Below are 15,000 nucleotides of genomic sequence, written 5' to 3' on the forward strand. Positions count from 1 at the left end.
GTCATGTCTAATCCTAGATGTTTCGTATTGCTGTTGGTTAGAGACCCTTTATAATGCGCTATGGACACGTTCAATAAATATTGCCCTATACGTGAACCATCGTCTCCAAAGGGTATTTAGTCGGGATGAATAGAACCCCGAAAAATGACTCCAGAAATACAATATTGAAAACTACTTGCTTCGAGTGTTTTGCAATGAAAAAAATAATATTTATACTCTATATAACGAAGAGATACAAACACCAAGTGTCATATATGTGACTATGAATAGAATTTCCAACATCTTGTACTTCGCATCATAACACCGCTTGGAGACTTTGGGTCACAAGAAATTCTCGACTTTAAAATAACATTTAAATCTCTATCTCCCAATTTTCCATCTCCAACAGCCTGAGGAGACAAAAGATTCCAAACTCTCGTCCGATAAGAAAAAATCCAAACTTGGCAAATCCAAATCGGCCCAGTCAGCCAGCCAAGGGTCAAGCGGAACTCAAAAGAACCGGAAGTCTCTGAAAAGTGTGAAGTCGATGCCGGCCAATATTGGAAACGGTATCGAGGAAGAAGATGACAGCTCTCAGGAAACTCCGAGAACGAGGATCAATTCCGGCGGTTCTGGCCTGGCCAAGAAGGCATCCCACAAATCGGCTGTTGGAATCGGCGCCCGGCTGTATCAGGAAGGAGTGATGAAGCAGATGGAGAAGGCCAGACCACATCCTTCCAGACCAGAACACCTCAAAGTCGTCAAACATCCAGCTCCCTTCAGGTGATTCTTAATGACGTATTTTGGCGTTCTCACAGTCGTCTGTTCCCTCCGACATTACTCACTGTTTCTATTTATTTAGCTCTTAATTGTTTGTTTTTCAATTTTATAAATGATTACACTTTATGAAATAACATTTTGTTGCCTTTAAATGTTTCACTTTTTCATTGATGTTAGTTTTTATACTTTTATTAACTTTTATTCGTTTTAAGAAATTTGAATGGTTTGGGAGAGGTATTTGATTTATGATAATTATAGTATAAGATAATACTGCTTGACAATTAAACGTTAACGGTCATGACGATGACAAAGGTAGTTTGTAGGAAAAGTTTCTTGTTTCATCGGTTTGTTTAGTACAAATACACAGTGATGCTTCTGCGTTCTTTTTCGTCATTGGTGTCATCGCAAATAGGTTTGGGTGCACTCGCGATAATTTTATGTTTTCAAATAGAAGTTCCAAAGAACCACCTTAAACCATTTGGATAGCGTGTATAATATACAGGTTTGTAAGAAAGCAATTTTCATTAAGATAGGAAAAAGATGGCGTTGTAGTAGTTTTTAAAGGAATGACGCGATAGTACAAATCGGTTGAATAGTTCATAGGTCAAAGGTGCTATTGGTCCTGCTGATATTTACTTTGAAAAATGGCTGATATTTGACATGGGTTATATTAAGGCAAAGGTGCATTATCTTTAAAAATTAAGATTCTGATAGAACTGCATGAAATCCATAATATACTTATCATAATTGCATGTGCTTTCACTTATTTCGGCTTATTCAGTTATATAAGATATAGACATACTGCCTAAAGCCTTTTCTGCGTATCTTGTGCATTAACTCTGTCTTCGACCTATACAATCCTAATAATGCGTTGCCTATAAAAAGATGCTCTGTATACATTTTCCAAAAAGATATTCCATTGGATCAGAAGCTATTTTATACCTGGTCCATTAACGTTTAGAATGTTAGAAGACAAATTATGACATACAAATGCCATTCATTTCACCGCCAATCTCGGAAAAAAAACATATATATATATCGTGCCCTTCAAACATCGATCGATTACAATGACTCTCAAATAGGCAAAACTCTCAAACCTGGGACTTCCACGAAGTCTTCCTTAAGTCCCAGGTTTGAAAACTTTTGACAAGACGAGGGCCATTTTTATATATTTTTATTTGAACTACGAGTTGTCTGGCCAAAATTGTTAAATACGTGCGTTTTTCAGAATGCGGCGTATATTTCAGATTTTATTTACTACGAATGGCGACTACTCGTATCACAATAGGAATAAATTATTGGTTTGATGGTAAAAAATACATTTTGTCTTTTAGCATACAAACTTTCTATGCATTTTACTATGCAGTGAGCATTCACGATTCCTACACACGTTGATTCAATGCCTGGCTATGCCAGAGGTATTTTTTCACACACCCTAATTTTTATATTAATTTACCTTTTTCTCGTATGCGTAAGAATTTATGTCAACATCACCACTACGTGCAATTACTATTATGGTAAATAATACATATTCCCAAACTTGATTTTTCTAATGATTTTATGTCTAAATGGCTTCCTTTATCACTGCCATCGATGTCATTAAACATGATTTCTGAATTATTTTATAGTTTTTCAGTTTTCAAAATTGATGGTTTGCCTTTAATAAATTTGCATTAATGTTTATTTTTAAACATTTGTAGATATTTTGATGTCATCATTTTGATTCATTTACAATTATCATTTCTAAATTTCGTGACTAATTTGAATTCTATTCTATCGTAGCAAAGTTGACAACACTGTAAGTATTCGAGGTTGAAAATAAAACAATGTTATATAATTTTTTAAAATCGATATGTTCCTATTTTAAATCCACTCATTTGATAAATTCAATAACATTTTTTTTGAAAATTATTGGCTTTATTTTGGTTTTCTTTTAAGTTTTGTTGCCAAAGAAATATTGATTTATGTCCCTTGGATACAACAACATATTAAATCCCTTCTTTTCCAGTTTAACGTTTCCATTCACCTTTCTGATCATGAAATAATAGCTACGTTTGATTTAGGTGATAAAGAGCTTAGAGACACAAGTTTTGACTTTTAAAATATTTGATTCTTGCTTATAATTTTAAAAGAACAAAATGTAGAAATCTCAGTGGTTGACTGTCAAGTTTAAAATGCCAAAATTCTACATATTTATTAAGTTAAACTTTAAAGACGAACCAAAAAATAAAATCACATCTCATTAAATCATGTAAAGAAATGAAACCATCAGTTTATTACAGTAAAATTACAAAATCTTGTCAGTATATTTAACAATCCATCACTAAATCGCCATACTTTATATATTGTTCATTATTTTATTCATTTTTTTCTGCTACTAAAATACTAACAGTGTCTTTGTACCGAATTACCCAATTTAATTGAGGACCAAAAATTAGTCTGTAACAATTATTTTTGAATGGACTTTTGTGTATTTAAAACGTGAGTGTTTCTGACAAAATGCAGGGAAGACCAGAGGGACAATAGCAGACCAAGGTCAAGGACGCCAAGCAGACATAATAGTGGGTCAAGGTCAGGTAGAGACACAGTCACTATACATAGGTGGGTTTTCTATAACACAGTGCCCATTCCCTCACAATGTATACCATCAATTGTCACTCTCACTGCCTGTTACATCTATTCTGCCTTTCCCATATTATTTGAAAATTTGGCCAGAAAACGCGCACTTCAAATATGCGTCATGTCTCATCATACGTATATCGTTGCAATGGACCCATTTAAAGCTCTTTGTGCAGTTGGTGGATATTGAAAGAGAAAGAGAGAGATATATAGCGAGGAGAGAGAGAGAGGAGGAGAGGAGAGAGAGAGAGAGAGAGAGAGAGAGAGAGAGAGAGAGTTTTGTACTTACTGGGATATGAGTGAGGGCTGTTCAGAAAGTCATTCTTGCATAATTCCACAGACAGGTCAAGGTACCTTCTGTCATTCCGACTTATCAACATATCCACATTATAGAATCGTTTGATGCATAAAGTACTTGATGAACACCACGGGAGAAATCCAACTTCATTGTGTACATACATACAGGTCTGACATCCGAACACATTCATGGGTCTAGTTTAACATTGTTGTAATGGACAATATTTTGCGTCATTTTTATTATATTTCCATTGCAACAATGAGCTCATATGGAATTGGGTTATCAGACCTGCGGATGAGTGCACGTCGGTATGGGCCAAATGCTGCCGCATTCAGGAAAAACACGACTTCCTTCGAATATCGGTTCATTGAAATGACAATCTTGTCAAAAACTCTCAACCCTGAGACTTCGTGAGGTTTCACGTTTGAGAGTTTTTGCCTTGTTAAGGGTCATTTTAATCGATCTATAATCGAAAGGCAAGTATTCTGGCCCAAATTTCAATTAAGAATGCTTTCTTTTCGCTACAAAACAAAAGTTTAATGGTGACCACGGTTGCAATAATGGTCTTGTATATAATAGGGGTCATATTAGAGGCATAAAGGGGAAAAAATTCGCTTTATTCATTCCATAGCGGAAATCTGTCTCTAGGATCCATTCCAAGGGAAGACTGGAATATCCCAGGCATTAGCCGCAGTGCAGCGCCGCAAATTGAGCTAGGGCGAGGTGACTTGCTCAAGGTCATACTACAGAGAAGCGGCGAGTGATCGAACTCGGTACCTTTTGGGAAGCAAAAACCGTGCGGCTGAGCTACGCTGCCCCAAAGAATAAGCGTTTTATAAGCGTAGAATAAGCGCTTTCATTTAATTTATAATCCCAGCAATTCTCTTTGCAAATTAAATTGAATTAAATCAAATTACAGCTTTTGTTCCATTTTATAATTGTTATTTATTTCTTCCAACGTCTAGCAGTCCATCAAGAGTCATAACATGTCATATGGAGCCGGGACATAATATAATCACCGTTTCTATACGTGGTAATTGTTCAGTAGTAATGATTGATTGCTACTCTACATACAGGACGCAAGACATTCGCTATGTATTTTCCGCCATATATGAAAGGCTCTATAAAGAAATCTGTCGGGTGACAGAGGGAAATGTGTAAAAATAACATAAAAAATGAGATCGATACCGGTTTTGAAAATATTATTACTCGATTACTTCATCAATTAAACGATTTGGATCCTGATATTGGTGATATCATAGCAATGCGTCGATGGCTTAATGGTGTGGTCTTTCGTCTTCTCAAGCAATGTTAAGCTCGGTCAGTGGATCATGGGTGACAGTAATCGTAAATAGTCCAGTTCTGGTGTTATGGCCCTTGGGTAAAAGACATTGTACACGCGTTACTATACTCCCCTCGACTCATGTATGGATGAGTAGTCAGTGAAGGATGTAAAGATTTCCGTACGAAAAGGACGCCTAACAATTGACCCGTATGGAATAGAAATATTGTTCTACACGGCCTCATGGGATAATATAATAATCACTGTGTAGCGCATCGGTCACGCGTAGTAATTCGCTCTGAATGTCCAAACGCGTATTGTATTTTAATCATTATTATTTATAACAGACGTGGTCGGTAATTCATTCACATGTATCATGCTTTTCCTCTATTTTTATCCAGCCTATCAGAATCCGTTGAAAGGAAGTAAATTTTAACAATAGATGTCCAAACCCATTGATATGAGGCGGTAAGACTATCACAAGGGAGATAATCGAATAAGTGTTGATGTTAATATCTTCGACATCAATTGTTATCTCCCTTCATTGGATCTCATCACAACTCACGAATCCCCAGTTTTTTTCCGTGATGTGTTTTTCATGAAATCGTCGTTGAATTCATGTTCAATCGTAAATGACATTTGATCACTTGAATGAAATATAAAATATAGATAGTATGCGCTTCGCTAAGAAGCTCACAACATTGCTATCCGGAAGAATAAAGGACCAACACACAAAACTATGTGTAACCTTGAACGTTTATAGTCTGGTTAATACAGTTTAGTGAGATTTACTCATAAACGGAAAAAAAAACAATAACAAAGACCTGAGTGACGTTAACTTCGTCCTATGTATATGACAATATGTTATATATTTTATAGATAGAATGCGCTTGGCCAAGGAGTTCACAACATTGCCATCCGGAAGTATAACGGACCAACACACAAACTCTGTGTAACCATCAACTTTTATAGTCTGGTTAATACAGTTTAGTGAGAACAACTCACAAACGCGGATGGCAAAAAACAATAACAAAGGCCTGAGTGACGTCATCTGCATACTATCTATATGCATTTTATAAAACAACTCAAGAACTCACCAGTGGTCATTCAGAGTCATTCGGTCCATGGAGCCGGATTTTATCCTGGTTTCTATAGCGTGAAACGGACAACAGCAATTGCTCGCTATCCTTTGGATAGTCTACGCAAAGTACTTTCGCAAATCTAAGAGACTCAGCTACCAATTAACTGCTGGGTTGGCAGAGGTGTCAGAAAAAAAATCTCGACTGCACCCGGGATCGATCTCCGTCCCTTTGCGTGTGAAGCGAGTGCTCTACCAACTGAGCAAGCCAGAACTAACGAGTGCTTGTGGGATAAGTCATGGCCCGATTTAGACCCCTTAGGATAGAATGGAAAATCCTTGATTACCATTACATGTGTCCGTACATTGTAGTTGTTGACGTTGCTGAATTGATCATAATAATAATATGCGAAAATGGTTACTTACGATGATACCTGAAATCAACGATGAAATGGTCCCAAGTCACTTTTCAAAATTCACCTTTGCTGTCAATTATACTGTCACGTGGTTATATACCAGAATGTCATTATTCATTACTTTGCTATTACTCATGCGCTTAGAGATTGTTGAAAACGGGGTAAGGCGCTATACAAATGTCATTTATGTATTTATCTATTTTCCTTGCAACCCAGATATTGAAATTGGTCTTTCGCAAAGTTCATTCAGCCAGATTTATCATACCCAGCAACCAGCTGGGTGGCCGTGGAGAGGGGGGGGGGGGGCGGTTGCAGAAATATTTTTGGACTTCGGACTTCACCCGGAATCGACCTAGGTCCCTTTGCGTGTAAAGCGAATGCTCTACCTATAGAAGGAGGGGGGTGGGTAGGAGATAATTTATCGGTTTGAAAGTATCAAATTGAATGGAAGCTTCCATTTTTTAACGAAGACAGATAATGTGGACGTTTCGGGATTCCCCTTAATCAACAAAACATGATGAATAAAACAAGGAAGACTAATGAGAGATGATGGGATGGCGTGGCTAAGGCGAATAAACAAAATTATGTCTATGTTAATTTGGTTCATCTTAGTGACGTCCTTTTCTCATATTACAAGAACATAGTGGTGAAGCAGTTTGATATGACTTGTTTTTATAATGTGGCACTACCAGTTCACAGCAGCAATACACATATAGACACATTGCTATAGTCTCATGTCAAACGGTAAAGGTAGGACCTAAGTGTACAGAAATGCAGGTCTGATAACCGAATACAACTACAGGCCTGTTTTAACAACCTTGTAATGGAGCATGTTAATCTACATTGGTTTGAGACTATTTCCAAAAACAACAATGAGCCCATAACACTTTTGGGTTATCAGACCTGCATATAAGCACACGTAGGTCTAATCCTAAACCTAAGATTCCTTGGTATTACATTATTACACATGTGATTAATAACTGAGTAGGCTGGCGCAAACTGTAGACAATGTTTTAAAATGATTTCAAATATCGTCATGAAATGCAAATGTTCACTGTTTGATAATGTCCCGATATTGACGAAGTATTCTATTTAATTTCTCACAACGTTGACAATAATCAAAATAGGTCTTTTGAAATTATCAACTTTTTATCTTTAATTTTTCTCACACAGTATCAGGGATGTCACTGAATAGAACATAATTATATATAAATCTCAACAATTATTATTATTATTATAATTATTATTTTATTATTATATTATTTATTATTATTATTATTATTATTATTATTATTATTATTATTATTATTATTATATTATTTATTATTATTATTATTATTATTATTATTATTATTATTATTATTATATTATCATTTATTATTATTATTATTATTATTATCCACAAATATTGCTCAGAATTGCTTTACAATTTTGTTTTTGTATCATACAAGTTCACTCATTCGACTACAAAATCATCAAACAGTCACAAACATATTATCTTGTTCAAATCTCACATAAAATCACGGTAAGAAGAATGAAAAAGATTTGTTTTTAGATGCCTTTTGAAGACTGGTAAACTTTCACATTGTCGGGTTTTAGGTGGCAAAGAATTCCATACGATTGGAGCCGAAAATGCAAAACCAGGCTCAGCAAACTTTGTTCTTGGGATGTTTTTCTCCATGAGCTGGCCGATCTCAGAGTTCGAGCATTACAAGGCATTCAAGTGCTGTATGATGAAGGCAATTGTAAACAAAACATGCGATTTTGTATAATTGCACTTTGTTATGTGTGCGTGCATGTCTTAGTGAGTGTCAAAATAGAAACCAAGATTTCGAAGCAAGTTGAAATTTATAAATTTTTTTGTTATATAGAAGAATAAGAACCATAATAATAATAATAATAATAATAATAATAATAATAATAATAATAATAATAATAATAATAATAAATAATAATAATAATATTAATAATAATATAATAATAATAATAAATAATAATAATAATAATAATAATAATAATAATAATAATAATATATTAATAATAATAATAATAATAATAATAATAATAATAATAATAATAATAATAATTATATTAATAAAAATATTATTATTAATAATAATAATAATAATAATATATAATAATAATAATAATAATAATAATAATAATAATAATAATAATAATAATAATAATAATAATAATAATAATAATAATAATAATAATAATAATAATAATATAAACAGATAAGAACAATAAGAAGATATTTGAAGACCACAGAGGGAAAGAGGGTGTTCATGTCACACCCACTTTGTTTTGAAAATAAAAATAACATCATGATTTTGAATTTTGGAAATCTTTTACTCTGTATTGGGCTGTTTGTTTTTTTCCCTCTGCCTACCATGCTATTGTTGCCGACTACAGTAAATTCATATTCTCATATTAACCTTCGATAAATGGAATATATGAATGAATTTATCAAAGGTTTATTTTATGTGGTATTCATTTCTATTTATATGTAAGAGAATAATATGTATGTTTTGATAAATGATATCAAAATCTATGTATTTATTACTTTATCTTATTCCCATTTATCATTCACATGAATTGACATGCCTTATTTTAACCTGCAACTGTCATCATCATCATCATCATCATCATCATCATCATCATCATCATCATCATCATCATCATCATCATCATTTTATTTAATTGTAAATATTATCTGTGATAATTCGTTGCCTAACTGTGATCTAATTAAGAACAAATCATACTGCTGACAATACGAACGATAGTAACTTTAGAGTGTTCAACAACAACAAAACAAACAACCACAACAACAACAACAACCACGACATCCACAACAACAACAACAACAACATCCACAACAATAACAACAGCAACAACAACAACCACGACAACCGATACAACAACAACAACCACAACAACAGCAACAACAACAACCACGACAACCGCAACAACAACAACAACAACAACCACGACAACAACCACGACAACAACAACAACAACAACAACAACCACGACAACCGCAACAACAACAAGAACAGCAACAACAACAAGAACAATCACAATAACAACAACAACAACCACGACAACCGCAATAACAACTACAACAACCACGACAACCACGACAACAACAACCACGACAACCGCAACAACAACAACAACAACCACGACAACAACCACGACAACAACAACAACAACAACAACAACCACGACAACCGCAACAACAACAAGAACAGCAACAACAACAACAACAACAACAACCACAATAACAACAACAACAACCACGACAACCGCAATAACAACTACAACAACCACGACAACCACGACAACCACGACAACAACAACAACAACAACAATAGACACAACAACAGCAACAAATAAAACAACAACAAAAACCAACAGTCAATCTGGATTGGACAAACAGGGAGATCACTCTATAGTTACTCTCACAAGAAGATGAATTGCGATTTCAGAGAATAAAGGTGTTCTGATGATAAAATTCCCTCTCCAACTCTTTCATTTGATATGATAGTTGTTAAATAAACCATCAGTTTCCATCTATTTATCTTTCGTTTTCATTATTACCACGCCCTCTACACTTCCATTAATGTGTTTTATCATATCTTTACTAACGATATTGATAATAACTGTGTTTTGTACGTGCCCATCTAATGAATTATATCCATTCTAATTGCTATAAAAACACTGCCAAGTTAGCATGTCCTGGCGTACTTCTTATTCCTGCTTGCTAAAAAAACTACAACTGTTATTATTATTACTACCTTTCCATTCCTATTATGTAATAACTACTGTTGCTGCTCTCCCTTCTTATAACTGATGCTTTTGTTGAAAACTGTTGCTTCTATATCTACTATCAGCAGACCGCCACCATCACCATCACTACTACTACTACTACTACTACTACTACTACTACTACTACTACTACTACTACTACTACTACTACTACTACTACTACTACTACTACTAACTGCTGCTACTACTACTACTACTACTACTACTACTACTACTACTACTACTACTACTACTACTACTACTACTACTACTACTACTACAGATACTAACCATAATTCTACCACCATCTCTACAACTCGAAGAGAGAAATATACATCACAAATACACATTTCTACAAGGCTATAATAGTTTTGTTCAGTTTATCATGGATATTCCAACCTAAGAAAATATCCAAGTGGAGTGCTCAAAGCATAAAAGGTCTTAAGCAAACAACAGCACCAAAGCATATGCGATCAAGCATAACATCTGTATGGCACTATCACACCTTTTATCGTCAAAGCCACTCCGATTACCAAATTCAAATTTATTTACTTTTAGATTTTCACCAATCATTTACAAAATTTGATTTGCTAAACACATGAAAGGGAAATGAAATAAGAAACGACTGTATATGAAACCAACAAACCAAGCGCTATCACATGATATTTTTGGACAAAGACACCAATCTTACTAATCAAGTACTCGCCTACACCTGAGTGAAGTGACAGAATATGAGTTGAGAGTCCTTAAGCAATAACTTAGCGCCACTTCCAATGATGGGACTGGAACCAGGGACCTACAGCTCTAAGACTAAGTGCCGCACTTCACTATAACAAAGCCACATACCCAAAGACATTCCAAGGTAAAACTGTATGATGACGAATGTATCTCACACTGACGGTAAGTCCCGTATCATAGGACAATTAGGGGTTGAATCAGAGTACGGATCATACAGCCGTGTTTTGATGATGGCATCACTTTTATCATCTTCGTCGTCATCATCATTCTCGTTAATATCATTATATATTTATTAATGTATTTATGTATTTGTTTATTTATTTATTTATTATTATTATCATCATCATCATCATCATCATCATCATCATCATCATCATCATCATCATCATCATCATCATCATCATCATTATTAATAGTTGTAGTAGTATTTCCTACCATTATCAATGACGGTATCGGAAATCTAAAAAAATAATATTCAATGTTATGATATTGGTAGCAGTGATGGTGATAATGATGATGATAATAATATTAACAACAACAACGCTAATAATTATAACAAAATAACAACTTTGATAATCTTATTTAGTAATGATAACATTAATTATAATGATGATAATGATTTTGTTTTATAATTATAATATGACCGATAACAATAGCGACAAAGACAGATATTGTGGACGTTTCGGGCTTAACCTTTGTCCAAATAAACCACACGATAAATAAGACATCAAAAACGATTGATCTATTAAATTTTTAAGGCTATTAAACATAATCTTCATTTCAAGTTATTGAATTCCTATTTTCAACTCGATTCTAGAAAGTAACTTATGACATTTATATTTTTAAAAACATACCATTTACGGACTTTTAAATATGAAAGTGTCTATAATTTGTTTCTATTTTGTATTTCTATTTCTCCAGAGGATGAGCGAGTCTTCAGGGACATATTTGGAAGCAACCAGTTGGCCTACATTGCAAATGGACCAGATTTGTATATAAAAATAACGACTTTGTTGATTGAAGACATAAAACGCCTTCCGAACGTTCATCGAGCTAAGGGAGGCAACCCAAGTATTCCTTTAACTAACTCTTAAAAAAACAAGAATAACCTAGGGCCTTTAACTAACCCTAATAGAAAAAACAAAAACCTTCAGACCTTTTCTACTGCCTATATCTAGCCCTAATAGAGAGGAAAAACAAAAACCTTCAGACCTTTTTCTACTGCCTATATCTAGCCCTAATAGAGAGGAAAAACAAAAACCTTCAGACCTTTTTCTACGGCCTATATCTAGCCCTAATAGAGAGGACAAACAAAACCTTCAGACCTTTTTCTACGGCCTATATCTAGCCCTAATAGAGAGGACAAACAAAACCTTCAGACCTTTTTCTACGGCCTATATCTAGCCCTAATAGAGAGGAAAAACAAAAACCTTGACTCGAGCTAACACAAATAAAAATAAAAATTAAAAAAAAAAACAAACCCTGGACTGCTCTGCACTACCTTTCAATAGTTCACCGATAAAATGGCGTCGGAGAACCAAAACAATGGTCATATTAGGACATATAAAACTTTTACCAATCAATCAAGGTTTGTTCTAGAGTTTTAATATGCTACGATATATTTTAAAAATTGAATAAATAAACGTCTGACAAAAAACCACGATTATAATAACAATATAAATTGAATTTCCCTGAAAGAACGTGCGGAAAGTCTCTCCTAAATGAGATGGATCTGGTCACTTATATATGTACATGTAAAATTTTGTGTGAAATAGGTTTTGATCTCACAAGTGAGGTGATGCTATCCTTGGTTTTATTTTAATAAAACTACACGTATCTTTCTAACAATATTATATTGTTGTATCTCCTGGCATATCAACAAATCGTCATAGAATTCGTACGTATTATCTATAGTAAGCAACAAGATTTACACACACTACGGTCATACCAGGAAAAGAAGTGTCCACACACTGTATAGTCATGAGGTATTTTACGTGCTATTGCAAGGGTTGAAATTATAATGATGATGATGATGATGATGATGATGATGATGATGATGATGATGATGATGATGATGATGATGATGATTATGATGATAATGATGTAAATAATAATAATAATAATAATAATAATAATAATAATAATAATAATAATAATAATAATAATAATAATAATAATTTATAACACGTCAATCCCCGCAGCCAGCAACAGGCACTCGGCACTAACATACACAATTATTAGGGAGTGAAAAGAATTGTTTTATGTCTTCCTTTGAATTGTTTCTAGTCTGTCGTTTCTCTGAACTCCCGTGGTCTATTATCCCATATTGTTGGTTCCAGGTGTTTAATAGATTGATCTCTCATTGTTTTTGTATTTATCTCAAAACCACTACATCTAGTTACATCGACGTGCACCTATTTGCAGGTCTGATAACCCAATCCCTTAAGGGCTCATTGTTGAAATAGAAAATCTCAAAAATGACACCAAATATTATCCATTACAACAATGTTGAACTAGGCCCATAAGTGGGTTCGGATGTCAGACCTGTATATATGCACACGTCGAGTTACATTAAATTTCTAGTTGCTGTAGAAAATAGCAGAAAAATGTATAACATAATGGCATATTTTATATTATATCATTAAAAGGATCCCATACCGATGAAGACATTATTATTATTATTATTATTATTATTATTATTATTATTATTATTATTATTATTATTATTATTATTATTATTATTATTATTATAATTATTAATTGATATAGCGCACGTATCTACAAATACTGCTCAGAGGTGCTTTACGATAGTTTATTTTGGTATCACACAAGCTCATTCATTCGATTACGAAATCACCACAAGTCACACACACACACACATACACACATACACACATACACATACAAACACATACACACACATACATACACACACATACACACACACATACACACATACACACATACATACATACACTCACACACAGACACATCTTGTCCGAAGTTCACATATGATCACGAAAAGCAGAATGAAAAATATTTGTTTTTAAATGCGTTTTAAGACTCACATTGTCGGGATTTAGGTGGTAAAGAATTCAATACAATTATTGGAGCCGAAAATGCAAACCCACGCTCAGCAAACCTTGGTCTTGTGATGTTTTCCTCCATTAGCCCAGGTGACCATATGTGACATCAATGATGAAATGTGTTTGTGTCTATCAAGGAACATGAAATAAAATGATGAAAATGTTAAGTGAGTCTATTAGATTTTATTGTGGGTAAAACTCAAGGTTTTGAATCTTGTCTCAGTATTTCATAGAATTTCTAGTTAGTGGGATGCATGAAATATGAATAAACTATATATATATATATATATATATATATATTATATATATTATATATATATATATATGTGTGTGTGTGTGTGTGTGTGTGTGTGTAGTGTTTACGTATATTATACACATGTAGCTCAAGACATGACACCCGTGGAGCGGCTATGTGGTCTTGTGGTAAAACCTCTTTGGACTGGAAGGCCCTGGGTTCGAGTCTCGCTCCGATCGACGCACAGTTTAGTCCTTGGAAAAGTCTCTTTCTCACCTGACAGAGGTGAAAATTGAGAACAGGGCCATTTAAAAAAGCGGTCTCTCTGTCGGAAAAAATATGTAATAATATCGCTTACAAGGCGTGATGTGCCGACCTACAATGTTAATTGTTGCTATTGGCTAGTGACTCCTTGTAAAGCACTTTGAGCACGTAGAGTGAATATCGCGCAATATAAAGTACCCGATTTTTCTTTTTCGCAATTATTTTGACACAGACAATGTTGTGTCCAACCAGATACAGTCTGTGAGTCAGGATAGTTGTTGTCTATGGACTCAGATTTGCGTCTCCTTCAATCGGATTCGAACCAGGCATCTCCATGTAGAGATTGAGTGCCATACCCACTGGAATAAAAGCAGGTAATTAGCGTCTTGTCAATAAAGTAGTCCTTCAGAGC

The 15,000-nt window shown here is 34.1% G+C and overlaps 1 protein-coding gene across 6 annotated transcripts in view; it reads left to right on the forward strand.

The window, feature by feature from the left end:
* The window catches only part of LOC144971382 (uncharacterized), a 66,682-nt gene extending 54,203 nt beyond the window's left edge, over positions 1-12,479 (forward strand). The window contains exons 11-14 of one of the 6 annotated variants that reach the window (XR_013645125.1): positions 389-762; positions 2,542-2,557; positions 3,265-3,360; positions 5,360-5,423. Coding sequence is in view for 5 of the 6 variants with exons in the window: in XM_078912196.1 (XP_078768322.1) it covers positions 389-762; positions 3,265-3,360; positions 5,360-5,387 (498 nt within the window). In the remaining variant the exon portion in view is untranslated. Of the gene's footprint in view, positions 1-388; positions 763-2,541; positions 2,668-3,245; positions 3,495-5,359; positions 5,427-11,924 lie in introns of those variants that run through there. The other 5 variants (XM_078912196.1, XM_078912198.1, XM_078912201.1 and 2 more) reach the window with 5 other exon arrangements.
* The last annotated feature ends 2,521 nt before the right edge of the window (positions 12,480-15,000 follow it).

The sequence above is a fragment of the Berghia stephanieae genome, chromosome 4, assembly GCF_034508935.2.
Source record: "Berghia stephanieae isolate SIO BIC M18660-M18661 chromosome 4, UCSD_Bste_1.3, whole genome shotgun sequence".
NCBI classification, from domain to species: domain Eukaryota; kingdom Metazoa; phylum Mollusca; class Gastropoda; order Nudibranchia; family Aeolidiidae; genus Berghia; species Berghia stephanieae.